General features: G+C 41.6%; 1 protein-coding gene across 1 annotated transcript in view; it reads left to right on the top strand.

Annotated features, from left to right (window-relative positions):
- Positions 1 to 13,581, top strand: part of fer1l4 (fer-1 like family member 4) — a 33,525-nt gene extending 19,944 nt beyond the window's left edge. The window contains exons 28-48 of the mRNA XM_030729454.1: positions 268 to 402; positions 1,727 to 1,900; positions 2,897 to 3,007; positions 3,126 to 3,287; positions 3,419 to 3,590; positions 3,739 to 3,851; positions 3,975 to 4,091; positions 4,400 to 4,439; positions 4,897 to 4,997; positions 6,434 to 6,568; positions 6,645 to 6,764; positions 6,911 to 7,038; positions 7,431 to 7,601; positions 9,175 to 9,329; positions 9,631 to 9,812; positions 9,950 to 10,134; positions 10,311 to 10,428; positions 11,467 to 11,590; positions 12,172 to 12,476; positions 12,620 to 12,720; positions 13,224 to 13,581. Coding sequence (XP_030585314.1) covers positions 268 to 402; positions 1,727 to 1,900; positions 2,897 to 3,007; positions 3,126 to 3,287; positions 3,419 to 3,590; positions 3,739 to 3,851; positions 3,975 to 4,091; positions 4,400 to 4,439; positions 4,897 to 4,997; positions 6,434 to 6,568; positions 6,645 to 6,764; positions 6,911 to 7,038; positions 7,431 to 7,601; positions 9,175 to 9,329; positions 9,631 to 9,812; positions 9,950 to 10,134; positions 10,311 to 10,428; positions 11,467 to 11,590; positions 12,172 to 12,476; positions 12,620 to 12,720; positions 13,224 to 13,404 — 3,030 coding nt within the window. The 3' untranslated portion in view covers positions 13,405 to 13,581. The remainder of the gene's footprint in view (positions 1 to 267; positions 403 to 1,726; positions 1,901 to 2,896; positions 3,008 to 3,125; positions 3,288 to 3,418; positions 3,591 to 3,738; positions 3,852 to 3,974; positions 4,092 to 4,399; positions 4,440 to 4,896; positions 4,998 to 6,433; positions 6,569 to 6,644; positions 6,765 to 6,910; positions 7,039 to 7,430; positions 7,602 to 9,174; positions 9,330 to 9,630; positions 9,813 to 9,949; positions 10,135 to 10,310; positions 10,429 to 11,466; positions 11,591 to 12,171; positions 12,477 to 12,619; positions 12,721 to 13,223) is intronic.
- Positions 13,582 to 13,883: the final 302 nt, after the last annotated feature.

The raw sequence follows: 13,883 nt of genomic DNA, 5'->3' as shown, positions 1-13,883 counted from the left end.
TCTCTTTCAAAATAAAATGATTGAGAATGAAATGAGCTAAACTGAGAATTAAGGGTGACAAAACATAACTATTATTGGGTCTCGCTTTACATTTACGTGTCACTCAAGTCTTTAATGTTGCTCACATTATTTCCCATACCAGCATAGCATCTTACATTAGCGCATCTCACCTTGTATACAAAAGCCGACCTCTTTCAAACTTGACACCTGCAGTTTGTCGTCCTGAAGCCCACAGAAGCCGTGATGCACTCTTTTCATTATGTTCAGATTCTGCGAGACACACTGTCTCCTGCCTGGTGTGAGTGCTTGATGTTTGACAGAGTGCTACTAGAGGGAACAAAAGAAGATCTCCAACGGGATCCGCCCCTCATCATCATCAATATCTACGACCATGATGATGTGGTAAAGTTTATTTTATGAGAGTTTTCCTTTTTTTTTTTTTTTTTTTTTTTTTAAATAGAAAGTATTATACTGTGAATTATGCAAAGACAGACAACCATTCAAATTACCCTAACCCCACTAACTGCATGTCTTTGGACTGTGGGAGGAAACTAGGGTACCCAGAGAAAACCTATGCAAACACAGAGAGAACATGCAAACTCCTCACAGGAAGGCCTGGGCCAAGGTGGAATCAAACCCAGGAGCTTCTAGCTGTGAGGCAACAGTTCTAACCACTGCGCCTATATTGGGCCACGGTGCAGCCCCTCGGCTTCTCTGCTACCTGAAACAAACCTTTTAGCTCCCTTCTGACTCACTTTAAGTCACCTTTCTACTGATTGGCTGCCCCTCTCATGAACAGAACTTAGGATTAGGATATCCTTTCTCACTGACATCATGTAGGCCCAACAGTACGCTAAACTGTCTGATAGCAGGCATTTATGGGAGCCCATAATTGAGCTTTGGGTTCACGGGGATTAAGTTCTTAAAACTTTAGCCATGTATTATAGGAGCGTCCAACATTGTAAGAGTGTATGTGGCATAGCTGGAAACACATGATACGTATCTTTTAATGATCTAGTAGCTGAATATGTTTCTACAGTTAAAATCCATATTTGCACTGTAACTGGCTGTTTCTCCAGAGCAACATTTCTCCTGGGTCACTGTCATTTTTGAATGTCAAATACCAACCAAAACATGATTTATTCAGAGTAGGAAGCAGGTGGAAGAGGGCCTGGAGAGATGGCAGTATGCACTGGAGAGAAGGAATGAAAGTCAGTTGAAGCAAGAAGCAAGTTTAAATGGGCTCATCAGTCCAAAGCAATGTCAGTGCACCAGAGGTGACGCAAGTGCAGGCAGGGTGGAGTGAGTGGAGCCGAGTCTCAGGGGTGATTTGTGACAGAATGACAGCAGCAAGAGTGAAAAGAAAGGTTTTCAAGATGGTGGTGAGACCTGCTATGATGTATGGTTTGGAGACAGGAGGTGGCGGACACGCAGAGGGTTGGACTGACAGAAGAGGATACTAGGGAGAGGGTGAGATGGGGTCAGATGATCTGTTGTGGGGACACAATGGGGGCAGCTGAAAGTTTTAAAAAAAATAAATAAAAGCTGTTTATCATTAAAATAAAATGCTTCAAATGAGAATTTAAACCAGTGACACTTTCTACTGTTGCCTTCCACATCTGGCTCCTGTTACTGTACATTCAGGAAGTGATGTCATAGCAGCTAATGTGTGTTGTGTGTATTTGTTTTTTTTTGTGTGTGTGTGTGTGTGTGTGTGTGTGAGCAGGGTGGTCCGAAGCCTTTGGGTCGAGCTTTTGCCGAGCCGGAATTTAAAACTGTGGAGCAGTTGTACCAAAAGCCTCGCCTCCATTTCTTTGACGTGAACAAGGGGAGGGTCTCCGCTGGAGAGCTGCTCGCTGCCTTCGAGCTCATTGAGTTGGACTACTCCAGTTTTGGAGAGGTAAAGTCTATCAGTTGATCAATCATTGCCTCTTTGCACAGTGATAATATAAAATTGCTGTCATTGTTGAGCAGATTGTAGTCTAGTGGTGGAAGTTAAATAAAACTATAATTGGATTTATACCAATCGGCCACAACAAAACCAACCAAACAAACGAACATTTGCCTCATATGGTGTGGGTTCCTGTCCCCTGCCTCATTTACATCTGAACAGCAAATGGACACGGGACCTCTGGGGTTTCTGGCACAAGGACACTAGATCCTTTGCATCCTGCATGCTGGATTGGATTAGGATCTGGAAAGTTTTGGAGGACAGATACTCAAATGGGTCAACACCTTGGATTCCTGGTTCTGTTCTTCATGCCGTTCTTTATCTGGTTTTGTAGCTTTGTCCTGTTAGATAATACAAAACCCTTCAGGAAGAAAAGGGAAAACAAAGAACAAGGATACACACACAGCTGGAGGGAAACAGATGACGACACAATAAGAAACTGAAAAAACTAAGGGTTTAAAAACAGGCAAGGCAACCAGGGAGAGTGGAGACTGCAGGGAAGAACAGGTGAACTATATACACCAAACAAGGGACTGCCAAAATAAAACAGGAAGTGACCAAACATGACACAAATGCAGGTACACAAAGATACAAACACCCAGACAGGACACAAGGGGACATGGGGACAACAAGAGATACCACGAACCGAAACCTAAAACAGAACTCAAAACGCACACACCACAAAAACAAGGAATGTCCAACGCTCCAGAAAATAACGTGAAAATATCAACACTAAAGATATTAATAACGAAACTTAAATAACCATCATACCCTGTCACGCTTAGCCCTTAACTCATGATATAAAAAAAAACCCCAAAGAAAACATGGTCTAAACTACCAACAGAAGATCAGATTTCTTTTAAACCAGAGTAGTTGAAAAATCATACGGGTGGTAGGACTGAATTGATCAGACGTGGTGAATTACAAAATCATTTCCCCCTGCAGCCCTCTCTCCCCAGCAGTGTGGAGCCCCAGGAACTGACCTACGAGGAAGAGCAGAATTTTTACCTGATCCCTGAGGGAGTCCGACCTGTCCTGAAGACTTTCAGGATTGAGGTCAGACACCCGCAGCCAAACACACACACACAGCTACTCGATGTGTTGCACATATATATATATTTTGTGGACTTTTGGCTGTTTAGCGAATCCTGTGTCCTTTTCTGTATGTATTCAGGTGCTCCTCTGGGGTCTGCGGGACCTGAAGCGGGTGCAGCTCTTTGAGGTGGAGCACCCTCTGGTGAGGATCGAGTGTGCAGGACAACAACTGGAGTCCGAGGAGATCCAAAGCTACAAGACTTACCCAAACTTCAAAGAGGTGGTCCAATACATGGACGTGGTGAGTTACTAGTTACTAGTTACAGATACTAAAGAGAAGAAATCAGGTTTAAAGGAACACACCACTGTAAAAATTAAAAATGTCAAAATTTCAGTTCTTGTGTTTTCTTTTTTTCCTTTTGGTCCAATCAGGAGTTGCCGGAGGAGTCGTACCTCCACCCTCCTCTCACAGTGTTCGTGGTAGAGCATCGAGCGTTTGGCCACCTTGCTCTGGTTGGGTCCCATGTGGTCCAGAACCTCATGGACTACGGCCTGCGTGAGGCTGGCGGTGAGCCAGAGGAGGAAGAGGAGCCAAAACCAAAAGGTTAGACCTACAAAAGGAATGTAAAGTTCACAGTTGGTGTCCAGAGCTGTTTGCTGAAAATGCAAGTTAGTAACCCATGCTCCTGTTTCCACAAGGCTTTAATATACAAGTTTCTTGGCACCCCCTTAAGATTTTTGTGTCTTTTCAGTGAGGAAGCGTTCAATGAAGATGGACCCTCTGATGTCAATGAGGAGTATGGGACTCAGCAGCCTGTCAGTCAAACAGTCCAAGATTCCCATCAATCCCTTAAAGCTGGTCAATGTATGTGTTAATCTCCCACTCACTTTGCTCTGGGCGTTTTGTTCAGACATATTTAAAATCAGACTTCAACCATTCACAGTGGAAAAATATGTTATGCTGATAGAGATGAATAAACCTCTTTAGGCACCTCTGAAAAAAATTAAAAACAAGGAGGAGGAGCTAGAGGAGGAGGTGCCAGAGAAGGAGGAGTTGGACTGGTGGTCCAAATACTACGCCTCACTGGAGGAGCTCGAGAAGCAGGTGAGATACTGACCTGGTGCACCTGTTAGTTTTACTCTTGAATAAATGTAATTAAAAAATAATGCTGATATAAATTAAACATAGACCCATGTATACATGTTAGGGATCTGTAATAACTAAAAACTTTAAAAAAATTAACAATCAAAACGGTGCGTAATTAAGAAAGTTCAGCAACAGACCATATGTTATAATTATTTCTTTACACTGAACATGTTTAAATATATATATGTTTAAACTTATAAGAAATAAATAATTTCTGTAATCAGGAAATTTTTGTCTTAGTCCTAATGATTTGATCCTGTCTGCAGGCGGCTGAGATGCTGGAGATGGAGGAACAGGCAGAGACAGGTACAGTTAAACTATTACTTTAATTTAAAATAATACATTTTCCACACACTAAAAATATAAAATAATATATTGTTTATATTATTAAATATTAACAACACATACAGTTGATATTTTCCAGAGAACAGGTCATCAACAGAGTTCGTTAACTTCTAATTCTTCTAATTTCCACTAGATGCTCATGCAATAAAATCACGACTACACTGAACTGAATGGGAAAATGATTCAACTTGTCTCTTTAAATATGAACAAAGTGCAGCTTTTACACAGCTAAAAGGACCTTATGTACACAAACCAAACACATTTTCTAAAATATGATTTTATGCTGCGGCATTAGTGGTTCCAACCCCAGCAAAATCACGCCAGTCCAAAAGGACACTAAGTGTGTGTGTGTGTGTGTGTGTGTGTGTGTGTGTGTGTGTTGGTTTGTTGGCGTTTAATGAAATTCTTCTTTGTACAGAGGGAGCCCAGCTGACCATGGCGAACATTGAAGAGGAAGAGGAGGAAGCTGTGATGGAGGAGCCCGAGCCTCCCAAACGCAAAAAGATCGCAACACTAAAGGTGACTTCACAAAGAATCGATCCTCAGTCTGAAGTAATTCGTCCATAATTTTATAGCCACATTGCTAAAAAGGATCATCGTAGCTGCGCTTTAAGACTGTGTCAGAAAAACATGGCACCACACTGATGCGTTTACCATCCAAACCCATTCAAAGTGGGGAACTTGGAGACCTCCACTCACTTGGATTGATTTAGGTACAAGGCAACTGGAACCATGTGCTGCGACCCTACCAAGCCCAGTTAGTCTCAGATGCCAACTTCAATAGCAACCTTTCTCTTTTCAGACAGAAATATTCCCAAAGTATTCAGGGCCCTTCACTTTTTGCACACCTCGTTGTGTATATTTAAATTTATTATTATGATTTACTGAATGTAGATTAATGAGAAAAAGGCAGATACTGTCCTTTTTTTTTTTTTTTTAGAAATTCAGGCACTTTAAATGATAAACTGAAAGTGTAGTCAAAAGCAAGCTGTTTGTTTTAATTGTTAAAGAGAGGTTTCTAAAGCTGGTCTCAGGTCCACATAGAAAAACACATCTGTGCATGCATGTCCCAGAATTCAGTGAATGTCAGGACAAACACAAAATCCAAAGAACTCACTGTGGGCCTCCTGAGTAATAAAAATACTGAAACATTTTCAAAGCTTTGAGTGTTCCCCAGTTGCCAAACAAAGCAAAGTACTAAAAACTGCAGTTTCTCTAATGGCCATTTAAGACAAGTGCCATAAGCGAATCAGTTCCATAGACTTCCATGAAAACCCTACGTTAGCTTAAATAAATAATATGTTTATAAGATGCTTTTAAAAAACAAAGCATTTTGGTCTAATCTGCCCCTTCATGACATCTGCAACAGCAAAGAGATTTCATTAAACCTTACAGTAGTGCATTATTAGAGATGGGGCCCCTTTGAGTGACAGGTGGCTGCCAACACAGGCAGCTGTAACTTCACTAAACTGGACCTCTGGGTCAGGTTTGTGGTGGTAGTGCCTTGTGGAGCATTAATAATGAAATTACCCGACAAATGAGGTGGCTTGTTGTGTGGTACAGCCCATCCATGAAGACTGACCTCAAGTTTTGATGAGTGAAATTTTGCTTTTCTTAGTCTGTCACTTTGCACTAGTTGGCTGATATCTGTCTGTTGCATCTGCGCAGTTTATGGGTGCAGCTTGCTAACTGAGCTCAGTAGAATTGCCTGATACCTCAGCAGTCCACCCTTTTGTCTAAATAGGGCCACTTCTGGCTCCCGCTCAAAAAACAGGATGCTGATGGCCATGCTTCCTAGGAGCACAGTAGCCTCAGTAATTGTCAAGCATAAGTTTTGGTTGTGAATATTTTCTGAGTTTAGTTTTTCCTCAGTCGTGATGCTGACAGATAAGTGAAAGCAGACTAGATTAGGAACTGGGGTCGATTTTTAGAAATTTCTATCTGTGTGTGTTCAGCTGTATAGAGGCGACCTGGAGGCGGAGTTCAGTCAATTTCAGGACTGGCTGCGGGTTTTCCCTGTGTATAAAGGCAGAGCCAGTGGTGAGGATGATGAGGAGGATGAAGAGGAGAGGCTGATGGGAAAATACAAGGTAACGTAGACAGATCTGTCTGTCTGTGTATTATTCTGGTGAAAAGTATTTATCATTTCATGTTCTCTGTCCTCAGGGCTCCTTCCTGGTTTATCCAATCGAACCAGAAGACACCGAAGACACCAGCTGTCAGATCATCAAAGGAATCCCCAAAAACTCACCAGTTAAAGTCTTAGTCCGAGTCTACATTGTCAAAGTAGGTCTTTCTCTTGTGAACAGTTATTAATTTTATGCAGCACTTCTTTTGTGCCTTCAGCTGCATTACACTGGGTTCAAATCTGTTTGGACCCAGTTGATGTTGGTTTCCTGCCATTACTTCTCATATCTAGTTGTCGCCTGCAGGCCACCAGCCTGGCGCCCACAGACCCAAATGGTAAAGCCGACCCTTACCTCATCGTCCAGGTGGGAGAGCAGAGTATGACCACCAAAGATCGATACATCCCCAAACAGCTCAATCCCGTATTTGGAGAGTCAGTAACATCTGTCATTTCACTTTACTTGTTTTAGGATCTGCTCGTTTTAATTTTATTGGTTTAGTTTTATTCTATTTAATGTTAGTTTTAATTACTTACTATAGTGCTGGTGATATCAGATTGCATTGTTTTGTTGTATGATTGTACTCTTCTGAAGTTCTTGAATTAAAAACATATAGATATCCCACTCCTGATCATTTGCACCGAAGCCTCCTCAGAACAGCTGTATCAGGAAGCTTGTCCAAGTTGACAAAGAATAAAACTACGACATTTCATGTGCATTTTTATTTTGTTGTAGTTACTGTAATTACTGCCTGTCAGTCTAGCTGCATTTCATTCTTTGTTTACCTGTCTGTTTATCTCACTGTCTGTCTCACTCTGTATCTCAGGGTATTTGAACTCACCGTGTCTTTCCCGCTGGAGACAGAGCTGGTTATTACAGTCATGGATCACGATCTCGTGGGGGTCGATGACCGTATCGGAGAGACACGGATTGACTTGGAGAACCGGTTCTACAGCAACCACAGAGCCTCCTGTGGTCTGGCTCTTTACTACGACACGTAAGTACCGCAAGTTATTCACGTCTTAGGACTAAGGCACTTTAAAACCCATTCTATAACTTGGTGGTATCAAACTACATGCTAGCACCAGAACTGGGATACATAAGAAACACTGTGTTTCTGACAACACTGATACTAGAAGTAGAAGGTGCACTTATACTTCTAACAGAAGATCAAACAAGCTGATCTTCTGTTGGTTGCTTCCAGCAGGATAACATGCCACAAAGCTCAAATCCTCTCAAACTTGTTTCTTGGACATGACAATTATTCAAATGACCTTCACAGTCACCAGATCTCATTTTTCTCACCCACTGACTTCAAAATACTTGTAAATGATTTTGTCACATCATCACTGGAACCCTGTTCTTGTTTTGTATGACTATGTAAACATTTGGCATTTTTATTTACTATTTATTGAATTATTTTATTATTGTAAATTTAGTATGTTTGGAAACAGGTCTCCCTTGCAAATGAGACACTGAGTCTCAATGGGACTACCTGTATAAATAAAGGTTAAATTAAAAAAAAAAAAAAGAAGGTGCACTTATACTGTTTAGTGACTCCACCTAGAAAAGCAAAAAACATACCTTATTTAAATTTGGTCAGTCGCCCCTTCAAGGTGTCTCTATATATACCTCTGGACTGCTTCCAGCACAGAAACTATATTTTAGATTTCTTATAATAATTCTAATAATGCTCATCTGTGATTTTACCGTGGACCTTAAACTTGATCAAACAGACTTTCATGGGTTTGTGCACCATGAGTCCATCCACCAGGGTCAGAGTACCAATGTGGAGTTTTCTTGTAATGTCCTGAGGTGCTTTGTATTAAAAATTCACAACAAAATCTTTGCTCACCACCCAATAAATAATGGGCACATTTGCCTTCTTGTGATTTTGAAGGAGAGTTTGGTCGTATTTCCATCAGGTATAAATTTTGAATGTTTTGGGCAGAACTTGATGATTGCACCTCGTATGCACATAGTATACACTGACAGGCCACTTTAGGAGGTACACCTGTTCAACTACTTGTTAATGTAAATTAACAAGTTAATTAACAATCACATGGCAGCAACTCAATGCATTTACGCATGTAGGTCAAGATGACCTCCTGAAGTTCAAACCGAAGTTCAGAATGGGGTAGAACATGGCATGGCTGTTAGTGTCAAACAAGCTGATCTTCTGTTGGCTGCTTCCAGCAGGATAACATGCCACAAAGCTCAAATCCTCTCAAACTTGTTTCTTGGACATGACAATTATTCAAATGACCTTCACAGTCACCAGATCTCATTTTACAAGAACACCTTTGGGATGTGGTAGAATAGGAGATTCACATCGTGGATGTGCAACTGACAAACCTGCAGCAACTATGTGATGCTGTCATGTCAATATGGACCAAAATCTCTGAGGAAATGGTTCCAGCATTGTTGAATTAATGCCACAAAGAATTAGGGCAATTCTGAAGGTGAAAGTTGATCCAGCTTGGTACTAGCAAGGTGTAACTAATGAAGTGGCTGATGAGTGCTTTGCCATGAAGTCTTTAAAATGACAGTCTGTCTGTGTCTCACTCCAGTGATGGTTACAATATGTGGCGTGATGCAAAGAAGCCGTCAACTATCTTAACTGAGCTCTGCAGGAAGTACGGCATCCCGTCTCCTGAGTACAGGCCATCTGAAGTCAAAGTCCTCAACAAGATCTTCAAAATACCACCAGATGCAACACCTGAAGGTAAGACAGAAAGAAAAACAGACAGGCAGGTGGAGATTCAGCTAGATCTATCTAGACTCTGATACTAAGTAAAGTAGTTCTTACTCTGATGCCTAAGTAAACAGTGCATAATTGTACCTCTGTAAATGAATCATAATATCCATCTGGTGGTTCCAAAACTGCCCCATAACAATTCCCTGTACTTTGCTTCTGCTGCTCCTTTCATACAGCAGCCTCCAGCTCTCACAGTACTAATAACTAATAGCAGTAATGGTAATAGCAGCTCTAACAGCACTCCTGCTGCTGCCGCTGTTTTTGTTAGATCTGCTGAAGAAGAACCAGCGGACTCCAGAGGAGGGGGCAGAGATGGAGGAGCATGCAGCCCTGAGTGTGCTGCACCGCTGGGGTGAAATGAACGAGTTCATCGCTGGAGTTGTTCCTCTGGTGCCAGAGCACTTGGAGGTCCGATCTCTGATGAACCACGACAATCCTGGACTGCCACAGGTAACCACACCCAGGTATGTTAAGGATGAGATACTGCAACCGGTGCAAATAAATGCATTCAACTGTGTGTGTGTGTGTGTGTGTGTGTGTGTGTGTGTGTGTGTGTGTGTGTGTGTGTGTGTGTGTGTGTACTGCAGGGTTACCTTCATATGTGGGTGGACATGTTTCCCACTGACATCCCACCTCCACCCCCCATTGACATAAAGCCCCGCCTGCCTGAACAATACGAGCTGCGTGTGATCATCTGGAACACGGATGATGTGTTTCTGGATGACGTGAACCCGTTCACAGGCGACCCGTCCTCTGACATCTATGTTAAAGGGTTAGGTTCACACACAGACACACACACACTAAGGCTGGTTTGCATTGGTGTAAGGTTGCCTCATTCTAACTTGGCCTGATCAATCATCATGTCCAAATCTTGATGGGCTCAGCAGCTGTTATGTGTGTTCCTGCTTGGCCTGTAGGGCTTACTGTTCTGCTGTATTCCCTGTGCAGCTGGATAAAAGGACTGGAAGGAGAAAAACAGGAGACCGATGTCCACTTCAACTCTCTGACTGGAGAAGGAAACTTCAACTGGAGATTTGTTTTCCGTTTCAACTACCTTCCTACTGAGGTACCTGCACATTTTGGTGAAGTCTGGACCTGCTGACGGTCTACATGTCAGTTAATCTTTGCTCAAGTGTCTAGGGCTACAATTATATAATCATTAGGTCTATTTAAATAAAAAGCATCATCCCTAAAATCTAAAGCAAAATATACTGTAAAAAAGAAGAAAACTGATGGATTTACCATTTTCATAATCCATAAAGGTATCAATGAACTATTAAGGTCTTTCTGGTCTTGCCCAGAATGTGAATCCTGTAATCTAGATGGTGATATTCTTTCCTTTAGTGCAGTGGTTCCCAAAGTGTGGGCCGCGGCCCGACGGTATTGCAGGGGGGGCCGCAGTAATGACAGAAATTCAGCTTGAAATTACTCACAATTATGCATAGTTACATATTTATATAAATGTATTTACTTTTATATAAAAAGTGAATTAAAAGTGCTAATAGGAGGTGGTTAGTTTGTGAAATTACTCATTACTCTGACCTAAATTTAATGCTCTTGTATTGAAGTTTGTGTTGCAGTCGGGGGCCCCATGGGATTTTCTGGTTTTTAAGGGGCCCGCAGCACTCTTGACTCTGGGAACCACTGCTTTAGTGCAACCCCGAAGACACATTTTAGCTTTAAAAAAAACACAAAATCATGATTTCAGTTTGGTTTTATTTATAAATCACCAAATCAAACGATTTTGTAAGGTAAAGATCCTACAAGATTACAGATAGAAACCTCAATGATCCAAGTATCCCATATGAAGGAGGACTTGGTAAGAGTGGGGAGCAGAAACGTCTTTTTGTGCATTTACAGAACTGATGTTTGCAACGTCTGACTGATTGTCGTGCTCGCTTTGGTAAACATTTAAGCTTCTGACCACACATCGTACTAAATTTCTTTACAGTGAACACAACACACAAACATTAGACAGTGCCACAATACATGAAATATGTGGCAGCTATTTCATGTAGTTGTATGTGATAGTATAAACAAGTATTAGTTTGCATCTGGAGACACAACATTTTTAAAAAACGCATCTTCTCTTCTCCTTCTGTAGAAAGAGGTCGTGTACAAGAAGAAGGAATCCATCTTCTCTCTGGAGGAGTCAGAGTTTCGTCAGCCGGCTGTTCTAACGCTGCAGGTCTGGGACTACGATCGCATTGCTGCCAATGACTTTCTGGGTGAGGCATTCAGACTGTTTTATTCATTATATTAACACACACACACACACACACACACACACACACAGAAGATTTGTCAAGTTTTTTATGGGCACAACCCACATGCTCAACTCTGCTGCTCAACCCACAAATGCATTTTTGTTACAAATGTGGCACCATTTAACATCCCCACATTATAAGATTTACTGCTAAGAAGTATTGTTACAACAAAGAAATAAATAATTGACCAACATCAACATGAAAAGTAGCCAAAAATTCACTGAGTTAGTCATTGGGGCAAGTATTTTATTTCATAAATATAATAGAAAACTTTGCCATTAACAGCTTTAATTATATACTGAAGTAAATACAGTTTTACATTTCATTCCTTAACACACATTAGAAACTTATGACAGGGATGCCTAATTTTTTTTTTCCCTTTTTTAGTTGAACTGACCCTTTAAACTGAACCGTTCAGATTGACTAACTCGGTGCTGATCCATTATTTTCCCGTCACCGTTCAGAATGCTTCTCAAAGCGTTATCACCTCTGACACTAACATCTTCCACCCAGTCATCCCTCTTTTGCTCCTTCTCCTTCAGGTGCCATAGAGTTGCGTCTCAGTGACATGGTCCGACCAGCAAAGACATCCAGTAAGTGTACGATTGAGATGGCGAAGGATCGGGCCAGCCCTCGCTTCTCGATCTTTCGTGCCAAAAAGATGAAGGGCTGGTGGCCAATGATTCGTCTGAAGACGGCCGAGGATTTTGAGAGGGAGGAGAAGGAGAAGGAGGAAGCCAAAAAGAAGGGAAACAAGAAGAAAAAGAAGAGCAAGGATAAGAGGAGCAAGCTGAGGGAGGAGGACATCCAGTACACCGACAGCATGGGCAACACTTTCCTGTTAATGGTACATCGATGTGAATTGCATGCTAATGCAGAGACAAGTTCAAGATCCAGTAACTACATATTTAGTTACATTAGATAAAATCTGTGTCTTTTGGCTGATATTTTACTAAACATCAACAAATATTGTGTATTGTCTCTATGAAGGGAAAGGTGGAGGCGGAGCTTCAACTGGTGACACTGGAACAGGCGGAGGCCAACCCTGTGGGGCGGGCCCGCAAGGAGCCGGAGCCTCTGGACAAACCAAAGTACTACACACACACACACACACACACACACACACACACACACACACACACACACACACAAAAGTCGATCTTTTGGCTAATGGCGTAAATTTTTGTCTCAAATGTCACCACATTTATTCACCCTTGTAAACAAATCACCTGATCACTGCAGCTAAAATCTTCTTGTTTCAGCTGCTTCTTTTAGGGGTCACCAGAGCAGATCATCTCTTTCCCTAGCATCCTCCTCTGTCCTCTTTCACTACATCAATGAACCTCCTCTGTGGTCTTCTGGCAGCTCCATATTCAACATCTTTTATCTAATATATCCACTCTCCCTCCTCTGCACATGTCCAAACCATCTAGGCATTGCTTCTCTAACTTTGTCTCCAAACTACTCAACCTGAACTGTCCTTCTGATGAAGTTATTTCTAATCCTGTCCATTCTGGTCACCCCCAGTGAAAACTCATTTTGTGGTAAAACATTGGTGTGAACAGATGTAAACTGTCTTCTGTTGTCTCTCCAGTCGTCCCACCACCAGCTTCGCCTGGTTTGTCAACCCGATGAAGACCTTCGTCTTCCTCATCTGGAAGAAATACAAGAAGTATATCATTGCTCTGGTTATCATCGCCATCCTCACACTCTTCATTGCCCTCATTGTCTACACGATGCCGCAGCAAATCAGCTCACTCATCATCAATGGGTAAAGAAATTGATCACTGGATGTTTCAGGTTTCTGAGCTCACCTGGCCCAGTGTCTGTTTTACTCCTCAGTCATACTTTTATGGACCTAATCTGTATAACTTGCGATTTAATGTATTTACCCTGACTGCACTACACTGAAAGGATAATCAGAGATGTTTTACTTTTAGATGAATCCTCAGAGGAAATTAAACCTCTTTCCTGAGTTTTAAGCCACATTGATTTTATTTAAATGTCATTTATTGGCTGTAAATCTTGCAGAAACCTGATGTAACAAATCAGTATGTTTTTTAAAATAAAACACTTTACTGTACATTGTCTATAGTCTAATTTTGTGTACTGCATATATTTACATTTATATTTTTATTTGAATGTAAGTTGGGTAAGTACATTATTGTTTGGCATTCAGCAGCAAAGCTGCAGACTGAAACCATCTGAATACCCCTTACCTCACTCTCTCCTTTCAGCCATGTAGGAAAACCAA

The sequence above is a fragment of the Archocentrus centrarchus genome, chromosome 5 (assembly GCF_007364275.1).
Source record: "Archocentrus centrarchus isolate MPI-CPG fArcCen1 chromosome 5, fArcCen1, whole genome shotgun sequence".
Lineage (NCBI taxonomy): Eukaryota > Metazoa > Chordata > Actinopteri > Cichliformes > Cichlidae > Archocentrus > Archocentrus centrarchus.
Note: the sequence above shows the minus strand (reverse complement) of the source record. Positions and strands in the feature narration are given on the sequence as shown.